Below are 22,999 nucleotides of genomic sequence, written 5' to 3'. Positions count from 1 at the left end.
ACATACCAGGTGTTTCAACACTGATCCCATATTTCCTGATGACCTTTCTCTTCTAGCTAATGAACTATCTACCTTCCATCTTAGAGTTCTGGGAGTTCCTGCTACCAAAAGAGAACATTCTACTGGGAGAAACCCAATTCCCACCCAGAGTATCCCTTCAGGAAAAGGAAAAACAGTATGAATAAAAAGGAAAATCAAGAAATAAGAAATAGCAGTAGAGATAAAAGGATAAAAGTTCTAGCACAAGAAGTCAAGAGAACAACTCCCAGAATTACATGGAAGATTCCTATCCTGAGTCCCCTGGAGATGAAGTGAGAAATCATTTTCACACCAATCCACAGGGTAACAGTCGGGGACCCAGCTTCACAATTCTAAGCTCATTAGACTGAAGGCATCTGGGCACTTCAAAGCAAGACAGTAAGAACCAACTGAAATCCTCCTATGCCCAACAATAACTCTTAGCATCCTAATATACTACACAAGAAAAGAGAACCTAAGCAAGGGAGCTGTAAACACTATGTAAACCAGACCTTTAGCTCAAAGGCTCTGGTGATGTAGAAGGGAGACATACCAAAGGAAAAGAGATAGAACTGTAGAGAGCTCGTACTCACAAGGCAGTGTTCTCTCTAGCTATGAGCACTCAGGAAAAGACCCTCAAAATGTATCTTTCAATGTAGCAGCTCCCTCCAAGCTTAGAGGACTGTCTCCTTGTCTTTACTACTAAGATGCCTATCCTTTTTTCAAAGGCTAGCTCAGGTACCACTTCCTCTGTGAAGCTTTTCCTGGTCCATCTAGTGTTAACTTGAGGGAAAGAGTACTTTCCTGCATTTACTTACTTACTTACTTACTTATATCTTGTTTCACAAAGTAAACTGTAAGCTCCTTGAGGACAGGAACTGTTTTGTTTTTGTTTTTTGGAGTTAAGTGACTTGCCCAGGGTCCCACAGCTAGGAAGTGTTAAGTGTCTAAGACCAGATTTGAACTTGGGTCCTCCTGACTTCAGGGCTGGTGCTCTATCCACTTCGATACTTAGCTGCCCCTCAGGAACTGTTTTGCTTTGTATCTTAGTGCTTATTAAACTGATCTAAATCTACCAATCTGTCCTATCCTGAGATCTCCCATCTCTATTCTGGGTTCCAAAGAAAGCCACAGCAATCCTAACTGCTAACCACTCATTTGCTCTGAATGGTGAGTTACTTCAGGAATGAGGGTCTCCATAAAGCCTCTTCTCATGCCTCCTGCCACATTAACAAATTGGGAGTATGACTCCTGGGTAAGATTGAGAGATGGATTACCACTGCTGAAGGGAATAGTGCAAAGGCCAAAATATGGCCTTGATCTCCAAGTCCCAGGGGACAAAAGCAAGCCACAGTCATAAAATAAGACTAACAACAAAGCTTTTCTTCTCACCTCAACAGCTAGCTACAAAAAGAAGGGGGATGTTTCATGGGGTTAAGTCACATGGAATTGAGATTTCATAGGCCAACATCCTCAAGAGGCCAGAAAGAAGGGCTAGGCCAAGTCTCACTAGAAATGGGAAAACCAGCTTGAGTATCTTCATGAAATGTCAGAATATTGAAACTGAAGGAGAGGAGAAGCCCCAGATGACGGTACAAGACAATTTCAATCACAGTCAGACTCCAGGGGGTAAGCAGACAGAAAAAGCAAGCATTTGGTTGGGGAAGGAGGAGATCATCCCCAGAGAAGAACATGACAGGGGACAGAAGCAAAGACAGCTACCATTGCATTTATGTCATCAAGAGAGTAATAGGAGTTTCAAAAGCCTCTCCCTCACCCCTCACCCCACAGGGCTCTGGAATTCTAACAAGGGTTAAAGGTCAGTTTGCTTCAAGAACTCAGTCAAGAGAATCAGCCAAGACAAGGATGCTTGGTGAGGGGACAGAAGATCTCTCTGCTCCACCCACATAATGCTTCAATCCAGATCATGCTTTTTTTGGGGACCAGGCACTGGCATATGAAGCCCAGAACAAGTCCAGAGAATTTAGGAGCACATCCTGTTGTTTTAGTTCCCTCATTGCCAAAACCTGCAGGGCACTTGGAGCAACAATAGAAATGGGGAGTCTGAATAGGGGCAAAAAAGTGGCTTTGGGGGACAGGAAAATTTAATCTTTTGGGGATGGAGCAGATGGGAGCCCCTGGCCAATATAGTAACTCAGTAAGGCCAAGCCTTGCTAATTGTCCCCCTAGAGGCCAACGCCCTGGGCCTGGGTAAGAACAGTTCCCTTGCTATCCAGGGAACTCCCTCCTCCTACCACATCCTTCCATGCCTAAGGCACAAGCTAGGAATCAGAAAGAGAGGCCTTTCTTAAAATCTAGCAATTGAAAAAGTTAGGGCCAGAAAAGGACCAAAACAGGCCTGCTCTGGAGAACCAAGGAGATGAAAGTCCTTCCAAAAGCAAATATGCCAACAAGCTTTATATGACACTTGTCTTTGCTATTCCAGAGCCTCTATATTGTGAGAAGTCCCCCTAACACGCATGCAAGAAGAACAGGACTAAAAGACCAACTGTTGGAGAATAGAGTAACCTCTGGTACATGTTTTATGGAGGGAGAGAGAAAAGAGAGGGGGAAACAAGGGAAGTAGATGATGAGGACATAAAGGCCGAGTACCTCCCCCCTACCCAAACCCGAAGAGATCAGGTTGGGACAGGGAAAGATGACCCTATTATTCTCCTGACAAGGGAGAGAAAAGAGCTAGGCTGCAGCCGGAAGGAGCCAGCATAGCTCCTGTGAATGACGCCTCTTAGATTAGAGAGGTATGTGGGTTGGAACCTAAACACAGGATGTGAAGTTCAGAGGAAGGGGAGGGGGGAGGGGTGGAAGGAAGGGAGAGAGAGGGCTAGTTCTGGTCAGCTCCAGCTCCCTTAACCCTTTCAGGTGTTTGGATTAAGTTCAGAGAATTTTTGACGTTGCACCCAGGACCCTTTATACCTTTATAACCTTTATACCCTCTAAGATGGAAAAGCAGAGTAAGCATTTCTTTCCAGAAATAGAACAAGATGCCTAAAAGTCAAGATCATCTCATATATACAGTTAAGGGATACAATGAAGTCAATCCCCAGGACCAGTCTGAGACCTGAAAAGGGGCCCTCAAGGATCCATGTTCTTCAGTTCTCTGGGCAGGGAGCCTGAGGCCTAATTCTACTTTCTCCAGTCATGAAAAGCAATCCCACAAGTTCTAAACCTCTTCAAGCATGGCAAATAGTTTCAGGACTGACTTGAAGAAGCAGGAAGAGTTGAGTTTTTAAATTCTCATTAGCTAAGGGCAGAGGAAACCCCCCATGCAGAGGGCACTAATGGAAATTGGGCAAAAACAATATATTTACTACCATTGGTGGGGAAGGGAAGTGTATAAGTACTTTTAAATCTAATGATTTAATGGAATAAATGGGGGGGGGTAGTTCTCCTTACTTTAGAGGGAGAGAGACTTAAACAGAAGAGGTTAAGAAAATTGACTAAAGTCATAAGATAATAGACCCTAAGAAACCAGATCTTCTGACTCCCAATTTAGGATTCTAACTCTTATAGTTCTAATTTCACCCATAAAGAAGAAAGGATCTCTTCCAGGGATTGAATTGTATCATGAAGAGAAAGAAAGGGAAGAGGGGATAATAGGCAGTTAACTAGATCTCCCATTGAAACTCACCTCAGCTTTATACATGCGGATGAGGCCCTGGTTCACCTTGGACCAGGAAGGTACAGCACTGATGTTCCACAGCTGGTTGGAGTGCTCAGCAAAGGGGCCGGTCTTCATCTGGAAGGGACAATGGAAGAGTTCAGTGACATGGGGGATGGGGAGGAGAGGGCATACCAAGCTAGCAGGGAAGTTTATCCACAGCCACAGTGACTCAGAGTCACACTGATTTCAAACAAACATTTAGGGTGACCCTGGTCCTGAATCTATACTTATATATGCTTATCCCCTTTCCATCTTTACAAAAGAATTATTTTCCTCCCCTGACAACCACCTTTCTGCCCCATATACCTATCTGATAGAAATAGTCTCCCCCACCTCCACCAAAACAGCAGACAAAATTCCCATTCTAGCAGTTGGTGTAGCTTCCATCCATTCCCCTAGTGCAACACTGCTGAGCTTTCCAATACTATGACTCATTCTCACTCAGATGATAAACAACTCCCCCTAAATCCCCCTCACCAAACACACACACACACACACACACACACACACACACACACACACACACACCCCTCAATACAAAGGATAGCCTCCCTCTGATAGAGGCTTTCAGCTGGTACCTGTCACAGAGCCCAAGGTAGGAAAAGAAAGGGGGAGTTGGGAGGGAAGGGCGGGGGAAGAGAAGGCAGAGAGGTTCTGTCTCTGGATGGTTGAAATGGATGAAGAAACTAAAACAGATATTACACAGCACTCCATGTGGTAGAAAGGTCTTTGGGGTACAGTAGAGTTGAGAAGACCTTTTTTTTTAACCAGCCTAAATATTCTCTGCTAACCACAACCAGAACGGTGGAAAGAGCCCTGGCAGCAGTAAATAGCAGGCACAATCGCAAGGACCACTCTGCTCCTTGGCCCTTTCTCCTTGGAGAGTGGTTCAGACCCTCAGGGAGAGAAAAAAAAAATTCAGTAGTCTGCTTTGCTGAGCGAAGTTCCCATGACATCAGAAACCACAGCACGGGGGCCAAGAGGCTTTTATTTTCCTGAGTAGTCCTTTCTACCATCATGAGGCAAATACATTTTTATTTATTAATTGAACAGTTAATAATCTCTACCCTTAACACACATCTAGACACCCCCATCTTATGGAAAACTTGGTGATATTAGGGCTACCTAGTTGTAGAACATATGCCCAAAGAACTGGACCAAAAGCAGAGCTCAGCATGACAAATGAGGAGTATGTCAGGTCCTACATTACAGCAACAGCCTTAAGCTAATGCATTATCATTAACTCTGTTCCCAGAGATGAAAGAAGAGCACTAAGCCTACTACCTGGTGGGGCTCCTTTTTAGGTTCTACAAATAAACAAAATCCTTCACCATGATTCTCTCTCCTCATTCATGTGACCCTGACCTTCTCTTCCTACCCTAGGCCTTGAGGTGAGGGGACTATCTCTTTGTTTATTCTGACTAGGACATAATGATTTTGCACGGGTTTTATGGACACCAAGGCAGAATTAAGATTAAAATTCAAGATATTATTCATTCAGTCCTATCTCCTCTTGTTCTTATTGTTACTTAGGGTACTCTCAAACCATACCCTGAAGCATCATCATCCCTCCAATTACAATGACTTATGGACCACTTAATATTTGAATCAAGAAAGCATCTCTTTTTACCAGTATAACCTTACACCCAATGGGATAGACACAAAGCATTAAGACCCCAAAGATGCTGGACATACAAGTTCAGTGACCGTGACAGCTAATCATTACACTCAATAGGAAGCAGTCCCCCCATTTCCTGAACATTCAACTGCTTAACTCTAAGGGAAGCAGAGGAAGCAGTGCCAAGACAAAAGCTCCTAAATACACCATGCTTCCACCCATAACTGTGTTCAGCTTTTCCCTGTCTAGAACATCCTCCTACTCTTTTCTATCAATCTACATTTTACTCTTCCTTCAAAGTCCAGCTTATATAAGCTTCATGGAACTTTCCTTCTCCCTTTTTTTGTGCCTCATAGCTATCTATAGTATTCATCTTGGCAATCATATAGAACACTGTTGGATTTTTAGTTAATTTGCAAGTGTTTGTGTCATCACAACTTGACCTGGGGAGGAAGAGGGGTGGGATCAACCAGGTTACATAATTCTTTTTTTCGGATGATGATGATGATAACTAGCACTGGTCCACCATTTCCTAGTTTTTGAAGTGCTTTACAAATATTATTTCACAGAGGTTAAGTGATTTGTCTAGATTCACACATCTAGGATATATGGCTGAACTGAATTTAGGCCTTCCACATTTCAGGTCCATTGCTTTATTCTCAGGGCCACCTAATTACCCTCACAGTGCTGAGTACACAAAGTAAGGAAGAGATTATTAGTTTAAATGCTTGTTGAAACTAGTTGAATGGGGGAATTCTTTGGAACCCTAATACTTTACCCTGCTGTGGCAAGTCAAATTCCTTATTTCATAGACTTCTAAGAACCTATCCCAGATAAAAGTCAAAAGGAAAGCTAGAAATTAAAGCTCTCTAACTAATTCTGTAGTGCCTCACTCACAACCTAGGACACTGTATCTTGGTGATATATTCCCAAAAATGTCTGTTTGGTTTGCTGGAATAGGAATTGGCCATGCTCTCATTGACTCAGAATCCCCTCCCCACAAAGGCTGAAAAGGAAATAGAAAAGAGAACAAGAATATAATCAAAGAACCAGTATGGTGGGAACTGGCCCATTTCTGAGGGAATTGGCTATTGCTGGGTCACTGCAAGGAGAATTATAATTGTTTGGGAAAGCAGAGGGGAAGAGAAGAGAAGGAATAGGGGTGAGAAGAAAAAAATTAGCTCATTCTAGCCACAAAGAGAGAAGAGAGAGAGCGCACTAGAGCAAGCAAGCAAGCTGCAGTCCCGCAGTGACCCCAGGGGAATTGAGTGAGTCAGAGCAGCCATATTGAGCAGGAAATTACTCACAGACGCTGCGTTCCTGCCTCTCTGCTCCCAAGAGAATCGGCCTTTTGTAAATGGTTCCTCTGTCAGTAACTGGGGGGGAGGGGGGAAAGTTGAGGGGGGAGGGGAAGGGGGGGAGAAGAGGGAGGGAAGGCTCTGTGCAGTGCCTTCCTGTCAGCTCCTTCCCTTCCAGCTGAAATCTGATCCCTCCCTTCCCAAAACTCCAAATTTAGAAGCCAGATTGAAACTGAAATTCTTTTCCTGCCTGCCCTGTGCTCTTAAAGGCACCAGGACTACATTTCCCAGGACAACAGGGTTCCTAGAATATAGTCTCCAATATCTAGGATATACAGGGTCACCAAAGAACTGAGATTTCCCCTAAGAGTCTCCTTAGTATATGACACTCTCTCTCTAGGAAAATTCTGGAGGGAAGTCCATTTTTAACTAGTTCTTTAAGAGTTGTTTATTTTTTTAAATTTACAAACCATATAATTAAAATTAAAATATTGGACTTATTCAAATTCTTCAACTCTTGCCTAAAAATCTCCATCTCTAGGTGTGATAATGAAGCCTCTTGGCTTTCACAATGAATTGTTCTTCTTCCTCAGGTATTACATATATTCCTTTTAATTGTAGTAAATAAGATTTAGTCACTCAATATTTATACAGTAGTACAGGACTGATGGGGAAAGTGGGACTGGTAGTATTATGAGGAGGGAGAGAGAGGATGCACAAATTAAGAGTATTGGAGGAAAACTAACAGGCATACAATAACCACTAGTCACATTTATATACTTCTGTGCAATTGGGTAAATCAAAATTAATCCTCACTATTATCTGGCCCTTCCCTAATATAACGTTCAACTATTAATATTGTTTTGAAACAGGAAATAAGGAGAGTAAGGTAAAAAAATTAGAGAAAGAGCTAGAAAAAGAGGTATAAAGAAAGGAAAAACTTTTAACCCTCCCCCTTCCTTTATACATAAACTCCCACCCTCTTCAATTTCAACAAATCAAACGTTCAATATGCCTTCAATGCCACCTAGTGGCTGTCAATGCTTTCTTTCCTTTTCTTGTAGGAAACTAGGCAACTCAAATTTCAATAAAAGCTACTTGTCAGAAACATGAACAGTATTCTCCTAAATGCTATGAGTTTCAGACTACCCCAGTTTTGTCTAGACCCAGAAGGCTATAGTTAACAGGGAGAGCTAGCACTGCTATTAAACCATTTAAGTTTCTGTTGTTTTTTGGTCATTTTTCAGTTGTTTCCAACTCTTCATAGACCCTATTTGGGGTTTTCTTGGCAGAGATACTGGAGTGATTTGCAATTAATGAGAAAGTAAGGAAAGCAGAATTAAGTGACTTGCTCAGGGTCACAGATCTAATAAGTGTCGTGGCCAGATATGAACTCAGGAGAGGAGCCTTCCAGACTCCAGCTCCAGCACTATTCACTGTGCTACCTAGCTATTCCACTAAGTTTTTAGTCACTAAAAAAAAAAAACTGAAAGGAAGAAAAAGACCTTTCTAAAAGACAAAACTGAATTCTCCTACCCATTTCAATTTCCACTTTACACACAAACAAAAAACATGTGACTTACTCTTAAAGCAGTGAGCCAGGTAGTCCTCTCATCTAGGTTTCCCTTATCCCCAATGCCCTTAGTCTTACTACAATGCAGAAAATTGATCTTCTGTAATGAAGAATGGGCAAAGCAGCCACCAACTCCAAATTCTCTTTGCTAATTTGGGGAAGGGGGATGTCTTTCCTTTTCCTGAAGAGCCAGAGCTTAACGCCAGCCACAGAATAAATTTTGTATTACAGATCAATCAATACTAAAAAGCTGAGACCTCAGAGGGATTAAGCCACAAGAACAGTGACAATGTATACAATTCTGTCAATCAATCAAGAACATGGGCCTGAAGTCAAGAAGACATTTATTAGAATAGGACTTCTTAAAACATTTTCTACTTTGCAACCCCTTTTCATCAGAAAAAATTTTACATCTAAATCAAACAATTCCTGATAATAAATCAAAATTTCACTATCCCACATATGAGGTTGCAAACCAGTTTAAGAAGCTGGGTATTAGAGAACCCAGGACTTCTAGGCATATGTATGTATCAGCAGCTCAAATATCTTGGTACATCCAGCTCCCCCTTGTATTTTTTCTTGAAGAGGAGAAAGAATCAAAACTAATAGTACCAGCATGGGAAATTATGGATTTACAATGAGAATGAAAGCTCCTAAAGGAAAGGAACCTCACTAGATAAATGTTCTGTTAAATGTCTAACATCAAGTCACCACATGATAACTGAAAGAGAAACTAGAAATGAGTTTCTCTGGTTTTCTTTCTCTATACCCAATCTTTATTTGCTATCTCCTCTTAGTTTCTCTAGGAAGAGACAGCCTGGCTTCTCAGATCAAATCTACCTATTATTTTAGTATCAAAAAGTCATTCTGGGGCAGCTAGGTGGTGCAATGGTTAGAGCATCAGCCCTAAAGTCAGGAGGGTATGAGTTCAAATCTGGTCTTAGACACTAACTGTGTGACCCAGGCAAGTCACTTAACCCCAATTGCCTCAGAAAAAAAAAAAAAAAAAAAAAAAAAAAGTCATCTTTATGAAGGGTCATGTTTTACAAGAAAGTTCAGGCATTGGGACTCTACAGAGAATGCCATCTATACATTCTCTCCACCCCCAAGGAAAACCACAGTCCTCCTCACCTCAGTAATAAATAGGATGCATTCCAGGAACATGTAGTCCTTGTGATTCTCATTCACTGCCTTCTCATCCACAAAGTGCCTAGGCTCCAGGTTTGGGTGTTCTAAGAAAGGTAGAAAACCTCATAGTGAAGAAAGTGGTCTTTGAAACTTGGCTTCCTTTTCAATTCCAGTAATACATTGTACCTAGTTCTACAACCCAGCTACGAATAATAATGATGATAGCTAGCATTTATATAGCGCTTTAAAGTTTGAAAAGTATTTTACTAATATTCTCATTTTATCCTCACAACAACCCTAGAAGTTAGGTACTTTTATTCTTCCCATTTTTATAGATAAGGAAACTGAGGCAAACAGAAGTTATGTGACTTGCTCAGTCACATAGCTAGCAAGAGTATGAAGCTAGATTTGAACTCTGGTCTTTCTGACTCCAAGTCCAGTACTCATCTACTTCATCATCTATCTGCCTATTAGAGATAAATAAAGGCCACAATGGACTCCAAAAAATCAGTAGCTGATCTAAAAATATCATCTGAAGTTGATTCACTTCAAGCAAAATGGAAAATAAAGCAACCTTTTTCTCCAATTATTCCTCTTCGGTCAAGATAAGTTGGCCCAGAAGTTGGGAGTCAAAGTATGCCTGGCTTTGAGTTTGACATGGATCTTAATAAATCAGTAACTGACCTGTATTAAGGGGAAAAGAAGCCCTATTTGGAGACAGAAAGGAGTTTGGAAAGTGGAGAAGAAAGGTGGAATGGCTTATTTTTTTTAATGAGTTCTGGATACTGCTCAATAATGACAGAGGATGACATTAGATCTTACTGGTCACACTAAGCCAAGAATATCCCTCATTTTATATATAAAAACACCAAAGCTGCTACCAGGAGCTGGGTCTAAATTTCACATCAACCCACTAAAGCACTAAGCAAAAAGCCTTGCTCCTTTAGTCCTTGTCACTTCCCATTATCTCTGTAGTGCTCTACCTCCTCCTCCCACAGGATCATCACATGGGCTCAGAGCAGAAGGTCAGCAACAAACAGCCTCAGTCAAGAGCTAGTTTAATGCCCTGGTTCACAAGCTGTCACTGTCTACCAGGTGCTAGGCTCTAGACAGAAGGTAAAAGGGGAAAGAGAAAAGAGGAGGGAGACTGCAGGAAGATAGAGGAAAGTTATGGAGATGAGGAAGGAAGAGTCTTCTTTGGTACCTATAAGCTGAGAACTGCCCCAGATGAAGGGCAAAAACTGGAAGTCATCCAGACCCCATACTCCTTGGCTCCCAGCTGGCTCCATCCTGTAGGTTTTCTGAAGTTTCCTCATAACTTCAAGGTACCTGAAGTGGAGAAGACAAGAAAAAGTACAAAACAGATTCTCAACCCTTGTATGCCAGAGAACAAAGAGGCAAAAGAGATAGCCTGGAAACAAGTAGTTTCTATTTTGAGTAAAATCTACATGTAAAAAAATCTGTTTCATTTTTATACATTGAGAATTCATATGACATTGATGAAAGGCCTATTCCTCATGTCAGGAAACCTAAACCTTAATCTTGGTCTGCCACTGACTTTCTATATGATCTTGGTCAAGTCAAACTTTCTGGAACTCTATTCCTTCACCTATAAAATGAAAAAAGACTAGTCTGTAGAGATCCCTTCTAGTTCTTCTTCTTTGGCATTTTTTTAAACTTTATTTTATTATAGCTTTTTATTTACAAAACATATGCATGGGTAATTTTTCAACATTGGCCCTTAAAAAACCTCCTTTCTGTTCCAAATTTTCCCCTTTCCCCCCACCCCTTCCTCTAAATGGCAGGTAGTCTAATACATGTTAAATATATTAAAATATATGCTAAACATATTTAACATGTATTAGCCAACCTGCCATTTAGGGAAGGGGGTGGGGGGAAGAAGGGGAAAAATTGGAACAAAAGATTTTGTAACTGTCAATGCTCAAAAATTACCCATGCATATATCTTGTAAATAAAAAGCTATAAAATAAATAAGTAACTAAAATATATGTTAAATCCAATAAATGTATACATAGTTTACAGTTATCTTGCTGCACAAGAAAAATTGGACCTCAATTCAGTTCCAATTGATCAGTGATGAACAGAACCAGTTACACCCAACGAAAAAATACTGGGAAATGAATGTGGACTGCTTACATTTTTGTTTTTCTTCCCAGATTATTTTTACCTTTCTAAACTTGATTTTTCTTGTGCAACAAGAGAGTTCTCTTTGTATAAATATGTACACATACATTGTATTTAAGATATACTTTAGTATGTTTAACATGTATGAGACTATTTGCCACCTAGGGGAGGAGGTGGAAGGAAGAGAAAAATTGGATCAGAAGTGATTGCAAGGGACAATGTTGAAAAATTAACCATTCATATGCTCTGTCAATAAAAAGCTATGATTCAAAAAAAAAAAAAAGAAAAAGAAAAAAGAAAAATTGGATCTAGAAAGGAAAAAAAAAACCTGAGAAGGAAAACAAAAATACAAGCAAACAAAAACAGAACGAGTGAAAATGCTATGTTGTGGTCCACATTCAGTTTCCATGGTCCTCTCTATGGCTGTAGATGGCTCTTGGAACAGATTTAAATAATCTCAATGTTGAAGAGAGCCATGTCCACCAGAATTGATCATCATATAGTCTTATTGTTGCCGTGTACAATGATCTGGTTCTGCTCATTTCATTTAGCATCAGTTCATGTAAGTCTCTCCAAGCTTCTCTGAAATCATCCTGTTGGTCATTTCTTATAGAACAATAATATTCCATAATATTCATACACCATAATTTATTTAGCCACTCTACAATTGATAGGCATCCATTCAATTTCCAGTTTCTAGCCACTACAAAAAAAGGCTGCCACAAACATTCTTGCACATGTGGGTCCTTTCCCTCCTTTAAAATCTCTTTGGGATATAATCCCAGTGGAAACACTACTGGATCAAAGGGTATGCACAGTTTGATAACTTTTTGAGTATAGTTCCAAATCTTTCTCCAGAATGACTAGATGTACTCACAATTCCACCAACAATGTGTCAGTGCCCAGTTTTCCCACATCCCCTCCAACATTCATTATTTTTTCCTGTCAGCTTAGTCAATCTGACAGATGTGTAGTGGTATCTCAGAGTTGTCTTAGTTTGCATTTCTCTGATCAATAGTGATTTGGAGCACCTTTTCATATGACTAGCAATAGTTGCCATTTCTTCATCTGAAAATTGTCTGTTCATATCCTTTGACCATTTATCAATTGGAGAATGGCTTGATTTCTTATAAATTAGAGTCAATTCTCTATATATTTTAGAAATGAGGCCTTTATCAGAAGCTTTAAATGTAAAAATGTTTTCCCTGTTTATTGCTTCCCTTCTAATATTGTCTGCATTAGTTTTATTTGTACAAAAACTTTTTAACTTAATATAATCAAAATTATCTATTTTGTGATCAATAATGGTCTCTAGTTCTTCTTTGGTCACAAATTCCTTCTTCCTCCACAGGTTTGAGAGGTAAACTATCCTATGTTCTTCTAATTTATTTATATATCATTTTTTATGTCTAGATCATGAACCCATTTTAACCTTATCTTGGTCAGGTGTGGGTCAATACCTAGTTTCTGCCATAGTAGTTTCCAATTTTTCTAGCAGTTTTTGTGAAATAGTGAATTCTTATCCCAAAACCAGGGGTCTTTGGGTTTGTCAAACACTAGACTGCTATAGTCATTGATTATTTTGTTCAATAGATAGCACACTGGACCTGGAGACCCAAGTTCAAATCTAATTTCAACAGAACCTATTCCACTGATCAACTAGTCTATTTCTTAGCCAGTACCAAATGGTTTTGATGACCGCTGCTTTATAATATAGTTTTAGATCTGGTACAGCTAGGCTACCTTCATTTGATTTCTTTTTTTTTCATTAATCATCTTGAAATTCTTGACCTTCTGTTCTTCCAGATGAATTCTGTTGTTATTTTTTCTAGGTCAGATGCCTTCTAGTTCTAAATTCCATATAACCTTGTTACCTTTAAAGCTAATCATTTTATTTCTCACCTCCATTCCCTCAAAACATTATATATTCATCTGTTTCATCAATCTTTAGTGTTTCTGAAAAGTGTCTTACCTTCTAAAGTAGAGACAATGCTACTCTTAAACTGGTCAGCACTGTGAATACTTCCTCATGAGCCAAAGAATATATTTGGCATAAAGCTCTGAGACCCCCTGCTCAAGCTTACTAAGATACTACTTAGTGGTAAAATATCACTGGCAAGGAACTTTTTAAATCTTTCTGTTTACTTGGGAGATAACTAAATTATATCAATAAAATGAAATTTTGGGGAAAAGAGACAACCAGAAAATCTAAGGGAAAGTATGAAGAAGATAAGAAAGAACAACAATGCTGTAATAAGACTACTTACTCTCCCCCTAGCTTTTTATTCCTAAGTCTCACTATGAGAATATCAAGAAAACAAACTCCATCCCCACAAGGCTCAGCCCCTCCTTTCCCTTACCGATTAAACACTTTGAAGACAATGGCCATTTGGTCATCTACCCTGAGGACCCCAATCTTGCAGAGGCAGCAAAGGAAGGCAGCAAAAGCTGCTTCATGACCTGGAAAAGGGAAAAAAGGAAGAAAAAAAAAAAAAAAAAAGGCTGAAAGAGACCGAGAGATCACAGCATCTATTTTAAAAAAGGAAGAGATTTCTTCTTGCCTTTCTAGACTGTCCCCAAAAGATTAAGAAATAGGTGGCTTGCTTCAAAGAGAATACACTGAGTTAGAATCTCGTTCTCACATAAGCTCTCTCTCTACTCAAAAGGAATCAGATCTTTTCTGGCTCTAACAGTATTGTAAACCCATTCTTAAATATGTCTGAGCTGTTAACTTAAAAAAAAAAATAGATGTGCCTATTATCTAACATATATAAATTATCCTGTATCCAATACTAAGAACTTCAACTTTCCCACTCCTTACCATCATCACATTAGACTGAACAGATCAAAATCAACAACTAATTGACAGGGCTTTGCCTAGACAAGTTCAACTTCAAGGATAACAATAAATTCCATGTTGATTATTTGATCTTTTTATACAAAACACACACATACACATACACACACACACACACACACACACACACACACACACAAACACACAAAGATTTTCCACCTGGTTTTAGGCAGTTAGGGCAGTAGATAGAACACTGGGCCTGGAGACCCAAGTTCAAATCTAATTTCAACACTCAGTAGCTGTGTGAATTTAGGCAAGTCACTTAATCTGTTTGACTCAGTATAGCATCTATGTCCCAGAACTGTTTTGAGGATCAAATGAGATATTTGTAAAGCACTTAGCATAGTACTTGACACACAGTAGACATTATATAAATGTTACTATTAGTGCAAGGTATGTTTTTTGGACCTAACACATTTTAAGTCCTCAATATATATCATTTACTTAGCTACACTAGACTCAAACCAATTAAAGCCTCAAACAACCAACCAATGACTATGGTAATGATCAAAAGCCAGAGACCTGAAAAGATATATACATAGCCACCTTGTTTATCTGGAGCCTTTAAATTTTGGTCTTGGTCAAATCCTCTCAAATGTACAACTCAATCCAGGGAACAAGTCAAAACAAAATGTACTCAGAAGCCCAAGGTATACTTGGATTTTCTCAAGCTTACTTTAAAAACCTAGGTACTACATAAAGCCAGAGACACGAGATACCACTCCCACAAGGAAATCATGGGGCTCTACATTTCAGAAGAGAAGACGGGCAAATCCATTTCTTCCAAATTTTCCTGGGCATATGGGTATCTGGAATAAGAAATATACTTCTTTTAAGGTGTCCAAAGACACCTTAGTCATGAGGTGAAAGTTTGCCTGGAATCCCCAAAAAGGAACCAGTAACATCAATCAAGACAACAGGAAAGCATTTGTCAAACCACAAGTAAGCCCCAAGGGGAAACCAGCTGTTTTAGAAGTATTGCAGAGCTCTACAGGATGCTGCTGGAAGATGCTGAGGAAAAGAAACACAAGCAGCACACAGTAAGAGTAACAAAGATCCAGCTTGAAAAGAGAGAATAGAAAAACAAATTACAGAAGGATCCATATTTTGGGCAATACTTCCCCCTGGTGGAGCAAACTTGCATCACACCAACCATGTTCAAAGATAAAATTGTTGCTCCTTTCCAAAGATTTTCATTTCTGGAATATAGCAAACTTCATAAATGCTCTATTTCACAGACATAAGCTACAAAAGTTTCCAGGACTGCTACTTACCTGGAATGGCAACAGGGCAGCTAAAACCTAAGAAAAAAGGCAACTATAGAAAGGACAAAAATGAAGCAAAATAATCCCTATCACTCAAAACCCTTTAGGTTACAAGTCCCAGGCAAGAGTAAATTACCTGTGCCATAATCAATTCTGGTAGGGTTTCCCACTGATTCCTTTAGGTAAAGGGCCACCTCAGGTACAGCAGCTGCCATCTGACTAGGGACCACTGTAGCCACTAAGTTTTCTGCTTCCTGGTAAAACAAGAGAGAGAAAATTTGTACCATATTGATCAGCATTCAGAATTCTCAGCAGCTGAAAAACATAAAAGTAAAAAAAATCAAGAGGGTGGAGAGAATAAAAGCATCCACCATCAATCCCACTTAAGTGACTAGGCTCTACATGAATGCCTCATTCCCTTGCTTGGCCATTATAAATGGCTGCCTCTCCTGAGTCCAAAGGAGAGAAGCTATGGAAATAGCAGGAAAGAGTCCTCATTGACTTATATGATTGAAATAGTAGACAAAAGGACTACTTTAGAAGGAACTTTTGTTCTATCTTACGGGAAGAGAATTCTGCTGTAAAGCCTCTATCTACTTTCTTACTCCAGAGAGTAGAAGACCACTTTCTGATTAAAGTACAAACTCCTCTGTCTGGTGTATAAGGTTCTCCACAATCTGGCAGCATTTGATCCTTCTAATCCTTTCATTATTTCATGCCTTATAAAATGCCACTCAAAAAGAGCTACTTTACTTCCAAAATACTCCCAAAACTTCTATACTTTTATTCTGTAATACCTCCCAAAATGTCTTTCTTTTAATTGGTTAAAGTTCAATTCAAATGTCATATTCTTTACAACTTTCCCCTAAGACATCACATTAGTACTTTACTTTGCATTTCTTTAATTCATTTCCATAATGTTGAGCATATCTTAATTCCCTAGACTGCAACTTCCATGAACCTTTCTATCTTCCCTAATATTTAAAATAATAAGCATATGTAAGCATTTAATACATTTTTTAAAAAATAAATAGGAAGAATGTGAGGCAAACTAAAAGGATTTTTTTCCCTTCTCAAAGAATTGGAGATTTGCATTATATCTATATGCCCAAAGATAGTTTAAGGCTTATCCAGTATCTAGAGACATCCCTCCTTCCCTTTGATAACTGCCAAGACACTTTGATCCCTGACAGGTCTCAATTTCAGTTTATACCACCTACTCCTGACTGGGCCAGAAGATATGAAAGGCTTACCTGATCAAGTTTGGCATACCAAGTCCTGAAGGCTTTGTTCCCAAATCTGGAGGGCTGATCCATGGGAGGGGTCTCATCAATCCATCTGTCCAATGTGTTGAGGAGAGCGACAAGCTTATTAATGGGCTGTTATGAGGCAAGACAGAAAGAATGGAATATAATAAGCATTAGATATAGAGGAATTTTAAAGGGGAAAAAAAACTGGTCCTAATGGACTCACATGGGAATACTATTAAACTTTTGAAGAATAATTATACCAATACTACACAAATTATTCTTTCCCCAAAAATGAAAAAGCACCCTGCCAGATTCCTTTTATGGGACAAATACTGTCCAAGTTTTTCAGCCAGGGAATTCAATGAACAAGATCAATAGCTCCAAGCAAGAGCTACTAGGCCTGGTGACTTTTTTTTTTTCCAAGTCGTGGATAAGGAGTCAAGACTCCAGAATTCTAATCACAAACTGATTGAAGAACCCTACTTATGTCACTACCTAAGTGCTTTAAGAGCACAACTTTTTGCATACATGTAAGATTTTTAGTATGGTAAAAGAGTTTGGAATTAATTTGGAGTTAAATTTGGAGTTTGAATTTGTAGTTAAAGAGACTAGATTCAAACTTCAGCTTTGCTAACATGCTACTTGTGTGACCAGTGCGAATTGGGTTCTTGTCCTCAAAGGAAAATGAGAGGATATGGACTCTATTACCTCTAAGAGCGTTTTCTGTTTTAATCATTATTCATTCATATATTAAATACTCTCACACACATACAGCACAATACACAACATTAGGCACTAGATATAGATGAAGAAAGGTAGCCTGATATGGTGGACAAAGTCTAGGACTTGGAGTCAGTAAAACCAGAAGTCAAATCCTTGCTCAGATCCATATTAGATGTATGACTTCAGGCAGACCAGTTTATCTTTCTGTCTCTCTCAGTTTTCCCCTCTATAAAATGAAGGGATTGGACTTGATGGCCTCTAGAGTCCTCTTTTCAGAGGTTTTTATTCTTTTATTCTTTCTAGATCTGATTTTTCTTGTGCAGCAAGATAACTAGATAAATATGTATACATATATTAGGTTTAACACATATTTTAACATATTTAACATATATTAGACTACCAGCCAACTAGGGGATGGAATTGGGGGAATGAGGGGAAATTTTGGAACAGAAAGTTTACGAGGGTCAATGTTGAAAAATTACTCATGCATATGTTATGTAAATAAAAAGCTATAATAAATAAATAATTAATTAATTGATTAATTAATTATTTTTGAGTTCTGAATTCTCTCCTTTCCTCTCTTCCCTCCCCTGAATTGAAAAGACAAGCAATTTGATAAAGATTATACAAGTATAATCAGGCAAAACATATTTCCATATAGTTATATTGTGAAAGAAAATACAGACAAAAAATGAAAAAAATAAAGAAAACTTTAAAAAACTATACTTCAATCTGCTTCAAGTTCTTTCCCTAGAGGAAGACTGCATTTTTCATCATAAGTCTTTCACAACTATCTTGACTCACTGTACTGTAAGAATACCTAAGTCATTCAAGTTGATCATCATAAAATATTGCTATTATTGTTTACAATGCTCTCCTGGCTTTTCCCTTTTGTTTTGTTTCTTCTTTCACAATATGACTAATGTGGAAATATATTTATATGACTGCACATGTATAACCTGCATCAGGTTGTTTGCTGTCTTAAGGAGAGGGGATGGGAGTAAAAATTTGGAACTTTTTTTTTTCCTTTTTTAAAAAATTTATTCAGTTTTGCCTCTTCACCCCAGGGTTTGAAATCTGGCCCAGCACAGAAGCTTCACTATCACAATTCCAACACTGTGCCATGTCTAGTTTGGCCTCAGGAGACATTCATTAGTGTTTGAATAACACTACAGAAAAAACGAAATCTTCAAGCAAACCAGACGGTCAGAAAGTATATATTCCACATTTGCTATAGAAAGAGCTTGCTTTAGAAATTGGAAACTGAGTGAATACCCATCAGTTGGGAAATGGCTGAATAAGTTATGGTATATGAATGTTATGGAATATTATTGTTCTATAAGAAACGATTAGCAGGGAGATTTCAAAAGGCCTGGAGAGACTTACATGAATTGAGGCTAAGTGAAATGAACTGAACCAGATTACTATACATGGCAACAACAAGCTTATACTATACATATTGATCAATTCTGATGGACATAGCTCTTTTCAACAATGAATTGATTCAGGCCACTTCCAATGGTCTTGTGATGAAGAGACATCAACACCCAGAGAGAGGACTATAGGAAATGAGTGTGGATCACAACATAGCATTTTCACTCTTTTTGTTGTCTGTTTGCATTTTTTTCTTTCTCATTTTTCTCCTTTTTGATCTGATTTGTCTTGTGCAGCACAATAACTGCATAAATATGTATGCATATATTGGATTTAACATATATTTTTACCATGTTTAACATATATTGGATCATTTGCCATCTAGGGGAGAGTGGGGGAGAAGGGAAAATTTGGGACACAAGGTTTTGCAAGGTCAATGTTGAAAAATTATTCATGCATATGTTTTGAAAATAAAACGCTTAAATAAAGAAAAAAAATTATTAAGTATTTTATTTTTCCCCACTTAAATATAAAAACAAATTTTAACATTCATTTTTAAAACCTTAAGTTCCACACAGTTTTGTAGGTGTGAATGTCAAAAATTATCCATGTATATATTTTGAAAATAAAAAGCTTTAGTAAAAAAAAAAAAAATTAAGTTCCAGATTCTTTCCTTTCCCCTTTCCCTACCCTACCTCCAATAAGAATGTACAAAATTCAACATAATCATGCAAAACATTTCCATTATAGTCATGTTGTGAAAGCAGACCCAAAAAATAATAATAATAATAAAGAAAAATAAAGTGTTAAAAATTTTTTAAAAATAAAATAAAATTTCTACAAAGTTTGCTTCAATCTGCATTCAGACACCATCAGTTCTTTTTCTGGGCATGAATAGAAACTTTTCATCATAAGTCCTTCTGAGCTGTCTTAAATAATTATATTGCTGAAAACAGTTTTATCACTCACAGCTGCTCATTTTATAATATTTACTTTGTTACATTGGGTTTTTTAAATTTTTTTTATTATAGCTTTCAAAATCTTTTGTTCCAATTTTCTCCTCCTTCTCCCTACCCCCTCCTCCAGATGGCAGGTAGACCAATAAATGTTAAATATATTAAAGTATATGTTAAATATACTAAATGTATACATATCCATACAGTTATTTTGTTGTAACAGAAGAATCGGACTTTGAAATAATGTACAATTAACCTGTGAAGGAAATCAAGACATGCAAGCGGACAAATTGGGAATGCTATTAGTGTTTCATACTCCTTTCCCAGAGTTCTTTCGCTGGGTGTATCTGGTTCTATTCATTATTGAACAAATGGAACCAATTTGGTTCATCTCATTGTTTGAAGAGAGCCACATCCATCAGAATTGATCATCATACGGTATTTTTGTTGCAGTATATAATAACCTCCTGGTCTGCTCTTTTCACTCAGCATCAGTTCATAAAAGTCTCTCCAGGCCTTTCTGAAATCATCCTGCTGGTCATTTCTTACAGGACAATAATATTCCATAATATTCAAATGCTACAATTTATTCAGCCATTTTCCAATTGATGGGTATCCACTCAGTTTCTAGTTTCTGGCCACTACAAAGACACAAAGAGGGCTGCCACAAACATTCTTGCACATGCAGGTCCCTTTCCCTTCTTTAAGATCTCTTTGGGATTTAAGCCCAGTAATAACACTGCTGGATCAAAGGGAATGTGCAGTTGATAACTTTTTGAGTATAGTTCCAAATATTTCTCCAGAAGAGCTGGATGTACTCACAATTCCACCAACAATGTATCAGTATCCCGGTTTTCCCACATCCCTTCCAACATTCTACATTATCTTTTCCTGTCATCCTAGCCAATCTGAGAGGTGTGCAGTGATATCTCAGAGTTGTGTCTTAATTTGCATTTCTCTGATCAACAGTGATTTAGAGCACATTTTCATATGACTAGAAATAGTTTCAATTTCTTCATCTGAAAATTGTCTGTTCATATCCTTTGACCATTTATCAATTGGAGAATGGCTTGATTTCTTATAAATTAGAGTCAATTCTCTATATATTTTGGAAATGAGGTCTTTGTCAGAACCTTTGACTATAAAAATGTTTTCCCAGTTTATTGTTTACCTTCTAATCCTGTCTGCATTAATTTTGTTTGTACAAAAGCTGTTCAATTTGGTATAATCAAAATTTTCTGTTTTGTGATCAATAATGATCTCTAGTTTGTCTTTGGTCACAAATTCCTTCCTCCTTCACAGATCCGGGAGGAAAACTATCCTATGTTCTTCTAATTGATTTATAATCTCATTCTTTATCCCTAGATCATGAACCCATTTTGATTTTATCTTGGTGTACAGTATTAAGTATGGGTCAATGCCTAGTTTCTGTCATACATCATTCCTGGTATAAATCCTACTTGGTCATAGTGTATTATCCTGGGGATGATTTTCTGTACTCCTTTTGCTAATATTTTATTTAAGATTTTAGCATCAATATTCATTAGGGAGATTGGTCTATAACTTTCTTTCTCTGTTTTCAACCTACCTGGTTTAGGTATCACTACCATGTCTGTGTCATAAAAGGAATTTATTAGGAGTCCTTCATTCCCTATTTTTTCAAATAGTTTATATAACAATGGAGTTAATTGTTCTTTAAATGTTTGGTAGAATTCACATGTAAATCCATCTGGTCCTGGGGATCTTTTCTTAGAAAGTTGATTAATAGCTTGTTCTATTTCTTTTCCTAAAATGGAACTATTTAAACAATTTACTTCCTCTGTTAATCTGGGAAGCCTATATTTTTGAAGGTAGTCATCCATTTCACTTAGGTCATCAAATTTATTGGCATAAAGTTGAGCAAAGTAACTCCTAATTATTCCTCTAATTTCTTCTTCACTGGTGGAAAGTTCTCCCTTTTCATTTTTAAGAATAACAACTTGATTTTCCTCTTTCCTTTTTCTAATCAGATTTACCAAAGGTTTATCTATTTTACTGTTTTTTTTAATAAAACCAACTTTTAGTTTTATTTATTAATTCAATAGTTTTTTTTTTACTTTCAATTTTATCAATTTCTCCTTTTAATTTTAGAATTTCAAGTTTAGTATTTGATTGGGGGTTTTAATTTGGTCCTTTTCTAGCTTTTTAAGTTGCAAGCTTCCACATTAAAGGATTGAAGGGCCTGGAATATGATATTCCGAAAGGCAAAAGAACTTGGAATGCAGCCAAGAATAAACTACTCAGCTAAGCTAAGCATTTTCTTGCAGGGAAGAAGATGGACATTTAATGAAACAGGTGAATTCACTGATCTTCTCTTTCTCTATTTTATTCAAGTAATCCTCTAGAGCAGAGGTTCTCAAACTACAGCCTGCGGGCCAGATGCAGCCAGCTGAGGATGTTTATGTGACCCGCCAGTTTATGGCAAATGGGCTGAGGGGCAGAGACAGAGTGAGTTTTTGTTTTCACTATAGTCCGGCCCTCCAATAGTCTGAGGGACAGTGAACTGGCCCCCTATTTAAAAAGTTTGAGGACTACTGCTCTAGAGATATAAAATTTCCTCTTATTACCGCTTTGGCTGCATCCCACAAATTTTGGTATGTTGTCTCATTGTCATTCTCTTGGGTGAAATTATTGTGTCTATGATTTGATGTTTCACCCATTCATTCTTTAGGATAAGATTATTTAATTTCCAATTATGTTTTGGTCTATTTACCCCTAGCTTTTTGTTAAATGTAGTTTTTATTGCATCATGATCTGAAAAGAATGCATTTATTATTTCTTTCTGCACTTAATTTTGAGGTCTTTATGTCCAAATATATGGTCAATTTTTGTATAGGTTCCGTGAACTGCTAAGAATAAAGTATACTCCTTTCTGTCTCCATTCAGTTTTCTCCAAAGATCTATCATACCTAACTTTCCTAATATTCTATTTACCTCTTTAACTTCTTGTTTTGTAGTTTGATTTATATAGTTCTTAAAGTGCAAGATTGAGATCTCCCACTATTATAATTTTGCTATTTCTTCTTGCAACTCTCTTAACTTCTCCTTTAGGAAGTTAGATTCTATACCACTT

At 37.9% G+C, this 22,999-nt stretch overlaps 1 protein-coding gene across 2 annotated transcripts in view; it reads right to left on the bottom strand.

Annotated features, from left to right (window-relative positions):
- PTPA (protein phosphatase 2 phosphatase activator) overlaps window positions 1-22,999 on the bottom strand; it is a 51,388-nt gene that overhangs the window by 2,263 nt on the left and 26,126 nt on the right. For both annotated transcript variants that reach the window (XM_074293808.1, XM_074293809.1), the window contains 6 exons: window positions 16,838-16,963; window positions 15,721-15,838; window positions 13,823-13,922; window positions 10,522-10,646; window positions 9,321-9,421; window positions 3,668-3,775 (listed from right to left, as the gene is read on the bottom strand). In XM_074293808.1, the coding sequence (XP_074149909.1) occupies window positions 3,668-3,775; window positions 9,321-9,421; window positions 10,522-10,646; window positions 13,823-13,922; window positions 15,721-15,838; window positions 16,838-16,963 (678 nt within the window). The remainder of the gene's footprint in view (window positions 1-3,667; window positions 3,776-9,320; window positions 9,422-10,521; window positions 10,647-13,822; window positions 13,923-15,720; window positions 15,839-16,837; window positions 16,964-22,999) is intronic.

Source organism: Sminthopsis crassicaudata, chromosome 2 (assembly GCF_048593235.1).
Source record: "Sminthopsis crassicaudata isolate SCR6 chromosome 2, ASM4859323v1, whole genome shotgun sequence".
Classification (NCBI taxonomy): domain Eukaryota; kingdom Metazoa; phylum Chordata; class Mammalia; order Dasyuromorphia; family Dasyuridae; genus Sminthopsis; species Sminthopsis crassicaudata.
Note: the sequence above shows the minus strand (reverse complement) of the source record. Positions and strands in the feature narration are given on the sequence as shown.